Source organism: Amblyraja radiata, chromosome 6 (genome assembly GCF_010909765.2).
Source record: "Amblyraja radiata isolate CabotCenter1 chromosome 6, sAmbRad1.1.pri, whole genome shotgun sequence".
NCBI classification, from domain to species: domain Eukaryota; kingdom Metazoa; phylum Chordata; class Chondrichthyes; order Rajiformes; family Rajidae; genus Amblyraja; species Amblyraja radiata.
The window spans coordinates 84,034,403-84,048,164 of record NC_045961.1 but is presented as its reverse complement, the minus strand read 5'-3'; the positions used below and the strand labels follow the sequence as shown (position 1 = coordinate 84,048,164).

General features: G+C 47.2%; 1 protein-coding gene across 2 annotated transcripts in view; it reads right to left on the bottom strand.

Annotated features, from left to right (window-relative positions):
• Positions 1 to 13,762, bottom strand: part of farp1 (FERM, ARH/RhoGEF and pleckstrin domain protein 1) — a 247,461-nt gene that overhangs the window by 63,154 nt on the left and 170,545 nt on the right. For both annotated transcript variants that reach the window (XM_033023060.1, XM_033023061.1), the window contains exon 14: positions 825 to 1,012. In XM_033023060.1, coding sequence (XP_032878951.1) covers positions 825 to 1,012 — 188 coding nt within the window. The remainder of the gene's footprint in view (positions 1 to 824; positions 1,013 to 13,762) is intronic.

Sequence of the window (13,762 nt, the reverse complement as noted above, 5' to 3'; positions counted from 1 at the left end):
CTCTACCGCTGCACCACTGTGCCACTCCCCTTTTAAGTGCAGCCATCTGCTCCAGCCTCAATAGACTATAGACAATAGGTGCAGGAGTAGGCCATTCAGCCCTTCGAGCCAGCACTGCCATTCAATGTGATCATGGCTGATCATCCACAATCAGTACCCCGTTCCTGCCTTCTCCCCATATCCCCTGACTCCGCTATCTTTAGGAGCTCTATCAAGCTCTCTCTTGATAGTATACAGAGAACCTGCCTCCACCGCCCTCTGAGGGAGAGAATGCCACAGACTCACCACTCTGTGTGAAAAAGTGTTTCCTCATCTCTGTTCTAAATGCCTTACCCCTTATTCTTAAACTGTGGACCCTGGTTCTGGACTCCCCCAACATCGGGAACATGTTTCCTGCCTCTAGCGTGTCAAAACCCTTAATAATCTTATATGTTTCAATAAGGTCCCTTCTCATCCTTCCAAATTCCAGAGTATACAAACCCAGCCGCTCCGTTCTCTCAGCATGACACTCCTGCCATCCCGGGAATTAACCTTGTGAACCTACGCTGCACTCCCTCAATAGCAAGAATGTCCTTCCTCAAAGTAGGGGACCAAAACTGCACATAATACTCCAGGTGTGGTCTCATTGGGGCTCTGTAGAACTGCAGAAGGATCTCATTGCTCCTATACTCAACTCCTCTTGTTATGAAGGCCAACATGCCATTCGCTTTCTTCACTGCCTGTTGTACCTGCATGCTTACATTCATTGACTGATGAACAAGGATCCCCAGATCCCATTGTACTTCCCCTTTTCCCTCCAGCTGCTGAGATAACCAGAAGCCTACCTTCCTCCTCATCTCCTCCTCATCGTCCGTCTTGACACAGGTGGCGTCGGTCAGCAGGGGTGTGATCAGTGGCGAGTGTGATTTGCCATCGGGGCTCAGGCTGGGAGACAGGGACAGGTTGAGGAGGCCGGGACCCGCCTGCGAGTTCAGCGAGAGGTCGGACGCATGTTGGCTGTATGCCGGGGACACTGCAAAAAGGCACAGGAAGTCACGTCACACATCCACCCAACTTTCCCCTCATCCCCCTGGATCAAGCACTTCTTTTCCACTCCCCTGACCCAGTCACCCTGTCCCTTGCCCCTCCCCCACCCACTCATCACCTGACTATTCTTATTCCCACTTTCCTTCCCTCCTTTTTCTGTTCCCTTCTAACCACCGTCCCTGCCTCTGGTTCACCATTTCAATCCACATATTCTTTTATCAAATCTCAAAGCTGGAAGAGCTGCATCCTCAGTGCCAGTGACCCAGGTGCTGTCTGTGAGGAGTTTGCACATTTTCCCTGTGACCCAATATGATACGACAAGAACTTTATTTATCCCAGGAGGGAAATTGGTCTGCCAACAGTCATAAAACGCAACAGGGTACATGAAATTAAAGTAACGAGTGGAAACTCCAAGATTGGGGATGTGCAGTGATTAAGGAGGGGGGTGGGGGGGGGAGGGGAAAAGGAGGGGGGGGAGTCAGTCTACCCCACGAAAAAAGGGGGAGGCGTTGTATAGTTTAATAGCCACAGGGAAAAAGGATCCCCTGCGGCGTTCTGTGATGCATCCTGGTGGAGCTAGCCTGTTGCTGAAGGTGCTCCTCAGTGTGTCATGGAGGGAGTGCGCTGTACAGTCCAAGATGCTCCGCAGTTTGAGGTGCATCTTCCCCTCCAAGACCACCTCCAATGAATCCAACTCTACTCCCAGGACGAAGCCAGCCTTCCTGAGGAGCTTGTTGATTCTACTGGCGGCCTTCGCCCTGCTACCCCACACATTCAGGCTTGGACCGTATTGGGCTGGGTGACACTCATCGCCCGACCGAACCATCTCCGGCCCGATGCACCCGATCTGCAGTCGCCATGCCGACAGGTCATGTGGTCGGCGGGCCTCCAATCGCAATGGGATAGCTTCATCTACCCGTTACCTGGAAACCCTTCAATGACACCAAAATCGCACACAGCCATCTTTGACACCCACCAAAGCCACCAATCCCGTTTAATTCCTCGCTGACTTTCAGAAACAAAAACACTTGAACTAAAATAAGTAATTATCAAAAAATATCTTTACAATTTAGACGAAAACGCTCCACACAGCCCGAGTGATATTTAAGAAGGGATGTAATATAGGAGCGACATGGTGGCACAGCGGTAGTGGTGCTGCCTTACAGTGCCAGAGACCCGGGTTCAATTCTGACTACGGGTGCTGTAAAAACCCCATGACAGTGTGGGTTTTCTCCGAGTGCTTTGGTTTTCCTCCCACACTCCAAAGATGTGCGGGTTTGCAGGTTAATTGACGTTGATAAAATTGTTAATTGTCCCTAGTGTGTAGGATCGTGTTAGTGTACAGGGATCGCTGGTCGGCGCGGATTTGGCGGCGCTGAAGAGCCGGTTTCCATGCTGTGTCTCTAAAATGAAAAATAATGTGCTTACATTGGAAACAGTTCAGAGAAAGTTAAACAGAGTGAGTTTGGATGAAGTGGTTCCCTTGCAAGTTAAGAGTGAGTGATCTAGGATATACTCAACGGAGCAAAAGCAATCTGCTGGATGAACTCAGCGGGTCAGGTGGCATCTGTGCAGGGAAATGAACAGTCGATGTTTTGGGTCAGGATATTTCTTGAGACTGATACAGAGTGGAGAAAGCTAGTAGAGAGAGGTGAGAGGAAGAGGTGTGGCCTGAGCTGGCGAGTAATAGGTGGATCCAAAAAAGAAGGCTTTGACTTGCAGATGGGTCAGGAGGGGAGGGAAGGGTGGAGATTGTAACCAAGGTCTGAGGTGATGTGGACAATACAAAAGGGTGCAAATGGTGATTGCTTGATTGAAAGAGACAGCATGGAAAACAGGCCCTTTGGCCCAATTCGTGCAAGCCGACCATTGATCACCCATTTACACTAGTTCCATGTTATCCCTTTCTCTGACCTACTCCCTAACACATCACCATATCTTAGACATTCCCATGAGGGATTTCTGGGACTCTTGGTAGCAAAACATAGCGTGGGTTTCATACGGGTTCTCCGGTTTCCTCCCGCTTCCCAAAGACGTGCGGGTTGCTAGGTTAATTGGCCGCTCTCCCCAGTGTGTAAGTGAGTGGTAGAATCTGTAAAAGCTGAGTTTGGAAGCAGCTCAGCTAGCCCAGTTGAAAGCAGCGGATTTTCTCCCCTGAGAGCCATTAGTAAACCAGCTGGGTTTAATTTTAGTTTTACTTTTAATTTTAGCCATAATCTGCTAGTCTAATGATCCAAAATTTGTTTTCCAGATGTATTTCATTATTTGATTCACATTTCAAGCTGCTCAGCTTGGTCTCAAGTCAAACACTGTGGCCCTGACGTGGGCGGGTCGATTGTAATCATGGATTCTAACCAGTCTTTCCGCTGACTGGTTAGAATGGAACAAAAAGATTGTCATGGTACCTCGGTACATGTGACAGTTAATTAAACTAAACTGAACTATGTGGCCATATTGTCAACACTGGACCAAGAGGCTACATCCATTAAGACAAGTGCGTTGCCTCCATATTACCAATGCTCTCATTGAAAAGAACGATGAGTGTATGGGACACAATAGCCACACTCAGGTTATTTCTCAATTTTGAGAAACGTGTGCAATATATCAACAAAGGCAATGTGCAGAGAAGGAGAGCAGGTACAATACAAAGTCGTACCCGTTAGATCAGAGCTCAGGTAGGAACTCAGGTTCCTTGGCAACTTGAGAGAAGACGGGAGAGGTAAAGTTAATGTAAGAGGGGGAAAGTTTAGTGGGGATGTGCAGAAAAAAGGGTTTCACACAGAGAGTGGTGGGGCGTAGAACGCATTGCCTGGGGTGGCGGTGGAGGCAGATACAATAGTGGCATTCAAGAGGCTTTTAGATGCGCACAAGGAAGTACAGAGAATAGAGGGATATGGATCACAGGCAGAAGAGATCAGTTTAACTTGGCATCATGTTTGCCACAAACATTGTGGGCAAATGGCCCGTTCCTGTTCTGTCCCGTTCTATGTTTCTAGTACACCTCAATATCTAGTACACTGGAAATCAAAATTAAACAAACTAGAGCTGCTGGAAATCTGAAGCAAAAACAGGAAATGCTGCTAACACTCTGCAGGCCAAACAACATCTGTGGAGAAAGGGACTGATCCATCGTCGGAACTAGTACATACACTGGCTGGAGGTTTTTCAGATATTGAGATGAAATACTTTAAAATTCAACGGTTGAGAACCAGATATGAGCAGAGGAAGAAAAAACAGAATGCTGGAAGAACACAGCAGGGTAAAGCAGCATCCATGGAGGCAAGAGATGCAAGTCGATGTTCTAGGTTCTGTATCTGTAATCTCTTCAGTCTTGATGTAGACGCAACAGATTGGAATGGAATCAGCTGCCAGTGGAAGATTTAGAGGTGGATGCAATTATAATTTGTGAAAGACATTTGTACATATATATGGATAGGAAGAGTTTGGGATCTGGTCCAAATGCAGGCAAATGGGACTAGCCCAAAATACCAATTTGGTCGCATTACGGAAGGTGGGCTGAAAGGTCTGTTTCTGTGCTATATGACTAGTGGGAAGGTGTACATGCAGATTATACTCGAGTGAGATAGTTTGAGTCTTTAGCATGTTTATGAAGGTGTTACCATCTCTAGAATTTAGAAGATTGAGGGGGGATCTTATAGAAACTTACAAAATTCTTAAGGAGTTGGACAGGCTAGATGCAGGAAGATTGTTCCCGATGTTGGGGAAGTCCAGAACAAGGAGTCACAGTTTAAGGATAAGAGGGAAATCTTTTAGGACCGAGATGAGGAAAACATTTTTCACACAGAGAGTGGTGAATCTCTGGAATTCTCTGCCACAGAAGGTAGTTGAGGCCAGTTCATTGGCTATATTTAAGAGGGGGTTAGATGTGGCCCTTGTGGCTAAAGGGATCACGGGGTATGGAGAGAAGGCAGGTACAGGATACTGAGTTGGATGATCAGCCATGATCATATTGAATGGCGGTGCAGGCTCGAAGGGCCGAATGGCCTACTCCTGCACCTATTTTCTATGTTTCTATGGCTCTATGTTTCTTAGTACGCGTTTGTACATACTCTGATGGGAGATGCTGACGTGGCATCACTATACATAGTGATGGACATCATTCATCACAGAAAATAAAGAGGAGCTTGATCGTGCTTCTTCAGAAAACAGAACAATTCTTTAAAGCCTCCTGACAAATGCACCGGAACAAACCCAGACAGACGACAGCTGGAAAACCCCAAGGATCTTTGTGCGAGGGTGAGGTTGCAAAAGTTTGGTGCAAGCTGTAATGAAGCTGAACATTTCATGTATAAAATATCCAGGCCAAACATTAAAAGGGGAGTTGCCCACCCAATGTAACATCAGAGGACAGATCAAGCCAACTCAAAGTAAAAATCTAAAAATGGGCCGGATTACACTCTCGGAGTTGTTTCATAGAACCCAGCTCAGTGAAAGAACTAATTTGGCAGAAACGCTGAATTTAATTAGCTTAAGATAAGTGGCTGGCAGAAATGGCCAAAAATTGTTGTAAATCAGGATGGCTTTAACCCAACAAAAGAGAAGGAAATGAAGAGAAGGAACAAACAAAGTTCAATGCATTTATGAGGGTAGATAGAGGGGGAGGGATGGAAACTGTTCCTTGGCCATTAAAAAAAGGACTTTCATTGCTATAGTGCCTTTCAGACCATCAGAATGTTACAGCTAATGAAGTGCATTTCAAGTATAGTCTCTGTATATAGAAGCAAAGCAGTCAAATTGTACACAAGAAGATCCACCACAACAATGTGATTGTGATTGTTGTTTTCTCTTTTAGTGGTGGAGAGAATATCGGCTCCAAGGTAATCAAACACCCACCCAGCTCTCCGTTAAAACAGTTCTGCCAACACAGAAGGCCATGGATCAGGTAAATGGCACTAGTATGGGATCAGTGAGTGGAAGGGCCTGTTTCTATGCTGCACGACTATGACCGCCTGCATCCAGATGAGAGAGCAAACTAGGCCTTGGTTTTAAACCTGTGAAATACTGCACCTATTAATAATAGTGCTTTCTTTTAGCATGCCACTGAGAGTATCAACACAGTGTTTGTATTCTAGGCTCTGGAATAAAAGCCACTTGTTTGAGAGTTTCGAGATACAGCGTGGAAACCAGCTCTTCAGCCCAGCGAGTCCAAGCCAATACTGTACACATTGGTTCTGTATTATCCCACTCTCATCCACTCCCCCCTACACACTGGGGGCAATTCACAGAGGCCAATTAGCCCACAAACTTCGGGAAGTAGGAGGAAACCGGTGCACCCAGAGGAAACCCACATGGTCACAGGGAGAACATGCAAACTCCACACAGATGGCACCCAAGGCCAGGATCGAACCAGGGTCTCTGGCGCTACCGCTGCGTCACTGTGCCGCTCAGAGGCAAGAGAACCAAGTTGCAGTGTAACCTCACACCATTAAAGGAATGTCACTCAGGGACACATTGGTGAGGGTCATCGCAACTAATTTCATTATTTCGCTTGGGCAGCTTACAGCCAGTGGTATGAATATTGATTTCTCTAACATCAAGTAAGCCCGGCATTCCCTCTCTCTCCATCCCTCCCTCACCCAAGTTGCACCAGCTTCTCGTTTTCACCCAACAATGGCCTGTTTCCTTTATCACTGTTACTTTTTGCATATCTTTCGTTCATTGTTCTATATCTCTCTACATCATTGTCCATATCTCGTTTCCCTATCCCATGACTTTCAGTCTGAAGGGTCTCAACACGAAATGCCACCCATTTCTTCTCTCCAGAGGTGCTGCCTGACCCGCTGAGTTACTCCAGCTTTTTGTGTCTATCTTCGGTTTGAACCAGCATCTTCAGTTCCTACGCATTTAATTTAATGTTTGACTTGCATTATTGTTACCTGGCTATCTAGTAGACTTTAGACTTTAAAGATACAGGGCAGATACAGGCCCTTCGGCCCACGGAGTGTGTGCTGACCAGCGATTACCCCGTGCACTATCACCCCGTACACTAGCACTATCCCACACTAGGGAAATTTTACAACTTTTACCAAAGCCAATTAATATACAATCCTGTAGGTCTTTGGAGAGTGGAGGAAACTGGAGCACCCAGAGAAAACCCATGGAGAATGTACAAACTCCATACAGATAGCATCCGTAGTCAGGATTGAACTGGGTCTCTGGTGCTGTAAGGCAGCAACACTACTGCTGTGCCACTGTGCCGCCCACTAGCATAACTGATAATTTATTGTATTATTGTTAATGTATATTTATTTAATGTATTGTTACGTCAATGAGCCTGTAAAGCTACAGAAAGTACAAATGTCATGGTTCTGCTCCTGGTACATATGACAGGAAGGATTTGGAGGGACGCAAGACAAATGCAGGCAAATGGGACCCGCTTGGTATCATTGTAAACCGGGTCTGCGCCAATCAGCGATCCCCGCACACTCACGCTATCCTACACACGCTAGGGACAATTTACAATTATACCAAAGCCACTTAACTTACAACCCTGTACGTCTTTGGAGTGTAGGAGGAAACCGGAGATCCCGGAGAAAACCCACACAGGTCACGGGGAGAACGTACAAACTCTGTACAGACAGCACCCATAGTCAGGATCGATCCCGGGTCTCTGGCGCGGCAAGGCAGCAACTCTACCACTGCGCCACCGTGCTGAGTTGCTCCAACACTTTGTGTCTAACTACGTTCAATTCTTTTTTTCACACAAGGGGCAATTTACAGCTGCCAGTTATAGGCTGGAGCCAGATCAGGACAGGGCTCCATTCTGAGATTTGTTCGTGATCCAAACAGGCCGTACGATGGAAATGAAAAAAACCCAACACATCACGTAGGCGAGGATCACCGAAAACAGCTGTGACGGGAGAGCGAGCAGGTACGGGAAGAGCGGCCGCCAACCAGCCTTGCCGACAGTGAGTGAGCGAGTGAGTCTGATCAGCGCTCCCAGCTCAGGTCAGCCTGACTCACACCTCGGTTGCTGTGCGGTTAGGAGGGTTGAGTTGGAGAGAGAAGGCAGGCGGAAATAATAATAATAATAATAATGGATGGGATTTATATAGCGCCTTTCTAATACTCAAGGCGCTTTACATCGCATTATTCATTCACTCCTCAGTCACACTCGGTGGTGGTAAGCTACTTCTGTAGCCACAGCTGCCCTGGGGCAGACTGACGGAAGCGTGGCTGCCAATCTGCACCTACGGCCCCTCCGACCACCACCAATCACTCACACACATTCACACACAGGCAAAGGTGGGTGAAGTGTCTTGCCCAAGGACACAACGACAGTATGCACTCCAAGCGGGATTCGAACCGGCTACCTTCCGGTTGCCAGCCGAACACTTAGCCCATTGTGCCATCTGTCGTCCCACAAATGCTCTGTCCCCACCTGGCAGAAGATACCTGCAGCCCTGCAGCAGCCGGCAAATCCATCGCCACCCATCCTGCTGGTCTCCTGTCCTTAAATGGGTGTCCTGTCCATTAATGGGGTGTGTCCATAAAACAGGCAGTCGTAACCCCGGTAGGACCTTTAACCTACCAACATATCTCTGGGATGTGGGAGGAGGCTGGAGCAGCAAGGGTGAAACCCATGCAGTCATGGAGAGATTCTGCACAGAGAGCAGTATTGAACCTGGGTCTCTCGAGTTGTGAAGCAGGGACACTAACCAGTAGACAGCACAGTCCTAATAACAAGTCAAAGGTACCTCAGTGGCTGTAAATCACTTTGTGAGACCTTCCATGGATGCAGCGACACTACTTTAACTGTACAACTTTCAATCATTGGCTTCTGCGCCACTTAATCCCATCTATGTCTGGGTCCAAATTCTATTCCAAGCAGTTTGCAAACACTAAGTAATGCCAAAATGAACAGAAGCTTTATGGAGGTCAGTGCAGCTGTAAGGCAACACACTCAATATGTGCTGCAGATGGGAACTTTCCAAACAATTATTGAATCATTTGTAAAGGATATGTTTCTTTCATTTCATTGCTCATAGGGGAGTTGTGCACATATGATCTGGGACCACTGCCAGCTTAAGTAGAAAATCTCATTCACTATTATTGGTCTCACAACAGTATTGTTATTCAAAGGACCGATATAACTAAGGGACCTTCTCACTGTTGCTGCAAATAGTATGGGGAGTTGCTTGTTCAGAGGCTTGCATGCTTCATCTCTGCTTGTGCTGGAAGGAACTGCAGATGCTGATTTATTCCAAAGATAGACACAAAAAGCTGGAGTAACTCAGCAGGTCAGGCAGCATCTCTGGAGAAAAGGAATAGGTGACGTTTCGGGTCGAGAAGTCTGAAGAAGGGCCTCGACCCAAAACGCCGCCTATTCCTTTTCTCCAGAGATGCTGCCTGACCTGCTGAGTTACTCCAGCATTTTGTGTCTATTAACATCACTGCATGTTGGGTAGGGTCAGGTACAGCTACTTCCCCTCTATTATCAGGCTTCTGAACAGTCCAGAAGCTAAGGTAGAGTCCAATTCTCATGTGACTCATTGCAGACATTGGTCTTTGTCTCTGGAAATGTTAATAATGCTGAGAACCATCTTCTGCACTCTGTCCGTTTGCTCTAGCCATTGTACTTGAGTTTGGCCTGATTGTGTTGAAGTATAGTATTACCTGATTTGATGGGGTAGCTTGCAAAACAAATGCTTTTCATTGGACCTCGGTACACGTGACAATAATAAACTTATGCCTCTTTGTTTGCTTCGGTAGCCGATTAGGAAAAGGGGAGATGCAACGAGACCTGGGTGTCTTGGTACACCAGTCATTGAAAGTAGGCATGCAGGTGCAGCAGGCAGTGAAGAAAGCGAATGGTATGTTAGCATTCATAGCAAAAGGATTTGAGTATAGGAGCAGGGAGGTTCTACTGCAGTTGTACAGGGTCTTGGTGAGACCACACCTGGAGTATTGCGTACAGTTTTGGTCTCCTAATCTGAGGAAAGACATTCTTGCCGTAGAGGGAGTACAGAGAAGTTTCACCAGACTGATTCCTGGGATGTCAGGACTTTCATATGAAGAAAGACTGGATAGACTCGGCTTGTACTCGCTAGAATTTAGAAGATTGAGGGGGGATCTTATAGAAACTTACAAAATTCTTAAGGGGTTGGACAGGCTAGATGCAGGAAGATTGTTCCCGATGTTGGGGAAGTCCAGAACAAGGGGTCACAGTTTAAGGATAAGGGGGAAATATTTTAGGACCGAGATGAGAAAAACATTTTTCACACAGAAAGTGGTGAATCTCTGGAATTCTCTGCCACAGAAGGTAGTTGAGGCCAGTTCATTGGCTATATTTAAGAGAGAGTTTGATGTGGCCCTTGTGGCTAAAGGGATCAGGGGGTATGGAGAGAAGGCATGTACAGGATACTGAGTTGGATGATCAGCCATGATCATATTGAATGGCGGTGCAGGCTCGAAGGGCCGAATGGCCTACTCATGCACCTATTTTCTACGTTTCTAAGACTGTTTTACTGTCAGATGTCCCGAAAGGGAACAATGAAATGCTTACTTGTGAAGGCAGAGGGGATTAGTAATGGCCTACTCCTGCACCTATTTTCCAAATTTCTATGTTTCCCATGTAAATGGGAGTCCCCTCTTCTGCCTGCTGGCTTCACTACATGACCAAAGCAATAAAGCCCAGTCTGCCCTGCCAACCTTGGCCATTGCATTCAGATAGAACTCAGCAGGTCAGGCAACATTTCTGGAGAAAAAGAATATGACATTTTGAGTCAGAACCCTTCAGATTCAGTCTGAGGTTTGAGTCTGAAGAAGGGTTCTGACCCAAAATGTCACCTATTCTTTTTCTCCAGAGATGCTTCCTCCCTCACCCAAGTTGCACCAGCTTCTCGTTTTCACCAAACAATGGCCTGTTTCTTTTATCATCGTTACTTTTTTGCATATCTTTCATTCATTGTTCTATATCTCTCCAAATCATTGTCCATATCTCTTTCCCATGACTTTCAGTCTGAAGGGTCTCAACACGAAACGTCACCCATTCCTTCTCTCCAGAGGTGCTGCCTGACCCGATGAGTTACTCCAGCATTTTGTGTCTGTCGTCGGTATAAACCAGCATCTGCAGTTCCTTCCTACACCATAAAAATGCACGTACCATTTTATAAGGATTGTGACCATCTTGCTCATTCACTGAAGGCATTGGAACGGAGGTTTGCTGGGCTACAACTGTTCAGTGGTCAGCTCCCGGTCCCGTGAAGCGGGTTCAGGTCTTGTGATAGGTACATGGATAGGACAGGTTTGGAGGGATCTGGACCAAGCGCAGGCAGGTGGGACTAGTGTAGCTGGGACATTGTTGGCCCGTGTGGGCAAGTTGGGTCGAAGGGCCTGTTTCCACACTGTATCACTCTATGACTCTAACTGCAGGGAGGGTATTCTGCTGGCGTTACGACAGTGGGCGAGCAGAAACTTGGCAGGGAGAGGGACTGTGATGGGGTCTGGGTATGATGTGACCCTCTGTGCAGTGATGCCCAAGGGGAGGAGGGAGGATGGGGGCGAGAGGTGAGCGGGGCCAAGCTCTCCAGCAGGACCGGATCACCCGATGCGGACCGAGGGCTCGCCTGCTGAGGACGGAGGACCCACCCCATGCCACCGGCATCGACGAGACCCACGAAATTGATAGTGATGAAGGTCACCGAGAGCTACCCAGCCAGCAGGGGGCTGTGAAAACAAAAGGAGACCCCATGGAGGGGGGGGGATCCTGCTGCCACATAAGGCCCATCGAGTCTACTCCATCATTCAATCATGGCTGATCTTTGCCTCCTAATTCCATTTTCCTGCCTTCTCCCCATAACCCTTGACATGTTCTAATCGAGGATTTGTCCATATCTGCCTTAAAAATATCCACTGACTTGGCCTCCACAGCCCACTGTGGCAATGAGTTCCACATGCGGCGGCAGACAGAAGATAGGACTGTTCGGTGGACTTTTATGACATTGTCAGCGCCAGAAATGTGGCGACACTTGTCTGCTGCCTAGGTGAGGTGTGCTATATGACTTGACCAGGTTGTATGCAAAACAAAACATTTCACTGTCCCTAGGTCCATATGCCAACACAGTGTCATTGAATCATTGAGAGGCAAAATAATACCTAGAGTGTGGGAGAACATAGAAACATAGAAAACAGGTGCAGGAGTAGACCATTCGGCCCCGAGCCTGCACCACCATTCAATATGATCATGGCTGATCATCCAACTCAGTATCCCGTACCTGCCTTCTCTCCATACCCCCTGATCCCCTTAGCCACAAGGCCCACATCTAACTCCCTCTTAAATATAGCCAATGAACTGGCCTCTACTACCTTCTGTGGCAGAGAATTCCAGAGATTCACCACTCTCTGTGTGAAAAATAGTGCCAGAGGGGCAGGTCTAACGGAGGGGTGAGGGTGGCCCAACACCCTGGAGGACAGAACATTTGGGTGAATTTCCTCTGCACCTTTGGAGGTGCCACCTTAAGCAAGCCCCGTCTGCTGTGTCAGGGGAAGACATCAAAGCTGCAACGAGGAGACAAGCAGAAATGTCCTTTGAGGCTATTCACTTGTGATCACCGGTGTATCAGGATGCTGCTTGGATTAAAATCTATTAGCTGCAAGGAGTGCTTGGCCAAACTTGGATTGTTTTCTCTGGAATGACAGAGTTGATGGAAGACTCTGCAATGACAGGTTGAAAGGAGACCTGATAGAAGTATGTAAAACGGTGCGAGAGATGGATAAAGTAGAACCTTTTCCCCAGGGAGGAAATGTCAAAGACTAGTTTTAAGGTTAAAAGGGCAAAGGTTAATAAAGGAGATGTTCGGGGCAAGTTTTAATGCACAGGAAGTGGTGTGTGCCTGAACACCCTGCAAGGGGTGTTGGCGGGGCAGATACGACAGTGACATTTGAGAGGTTTTTAGAGAGGCATGTGGATATGCAGGGAATGTAGGGATATGAATCGCATGCAGGCAGAAGGAATTAGTTTAACTTGCCATCATGTTAGGTCTGGACATTGTGGACTGAAGGGCCTGTTCCTGTGCTATACAGCTCTGTTTTATCAGCAAAAAGTCCCTTGTTCCATCTTAGCAACGTGGAGTAGCTAGAAGCTCCTGAACCACTCGAGGAAAAGAGTGGGTATTATTCGGGAGGCACGGTGGTGCAGTGGTACATCTCCAGAGACCCAGCTTCGATCCCGACTACAGGTGCTCTCTGTATGGAGTTTGTACGTTCTCCCCGTGACCTGCGTGGGTTTCCTCCTACACTCCAAAGACGTACAGGTTTGTAGGCTATTGGCTTGGTTAACATTGTAAATTTTGTGCGGGATAGTGTTAGTGTGTGGGATAGTGTTAGTGTGCAGGGATCGCTGGTCGGTGCAGACTCGGTAGGCCGAAGGGCCTGTTTCAGCGCTGTAGCTCTAAACTGTTCCCAAAAGCTTGCTTAAAACACAAGGTTGATCCATGTCTAACCACCTGGGAGTTCAACTAAAAGCAATGTGTTGCATAAATAGCAACTCCCTTGAGCTCAGGATGGCTCATCGCAGTTATAGCGATGAAGAGTTAAGTACTTCTAAAGATTGGTTGCTGTAATTAAATTTAAGCCCTTAATTTGAACAGAGTAAATTGCTACAGCCAATGCGAAGTAAGTGACCAGACAAAGTGGACACCAGGGAGAAGATCCTCTATGGCCAAGGACCCTTACTATCCCTAGGTCCTGATGTACCATCCTACAGTCCTCAAAG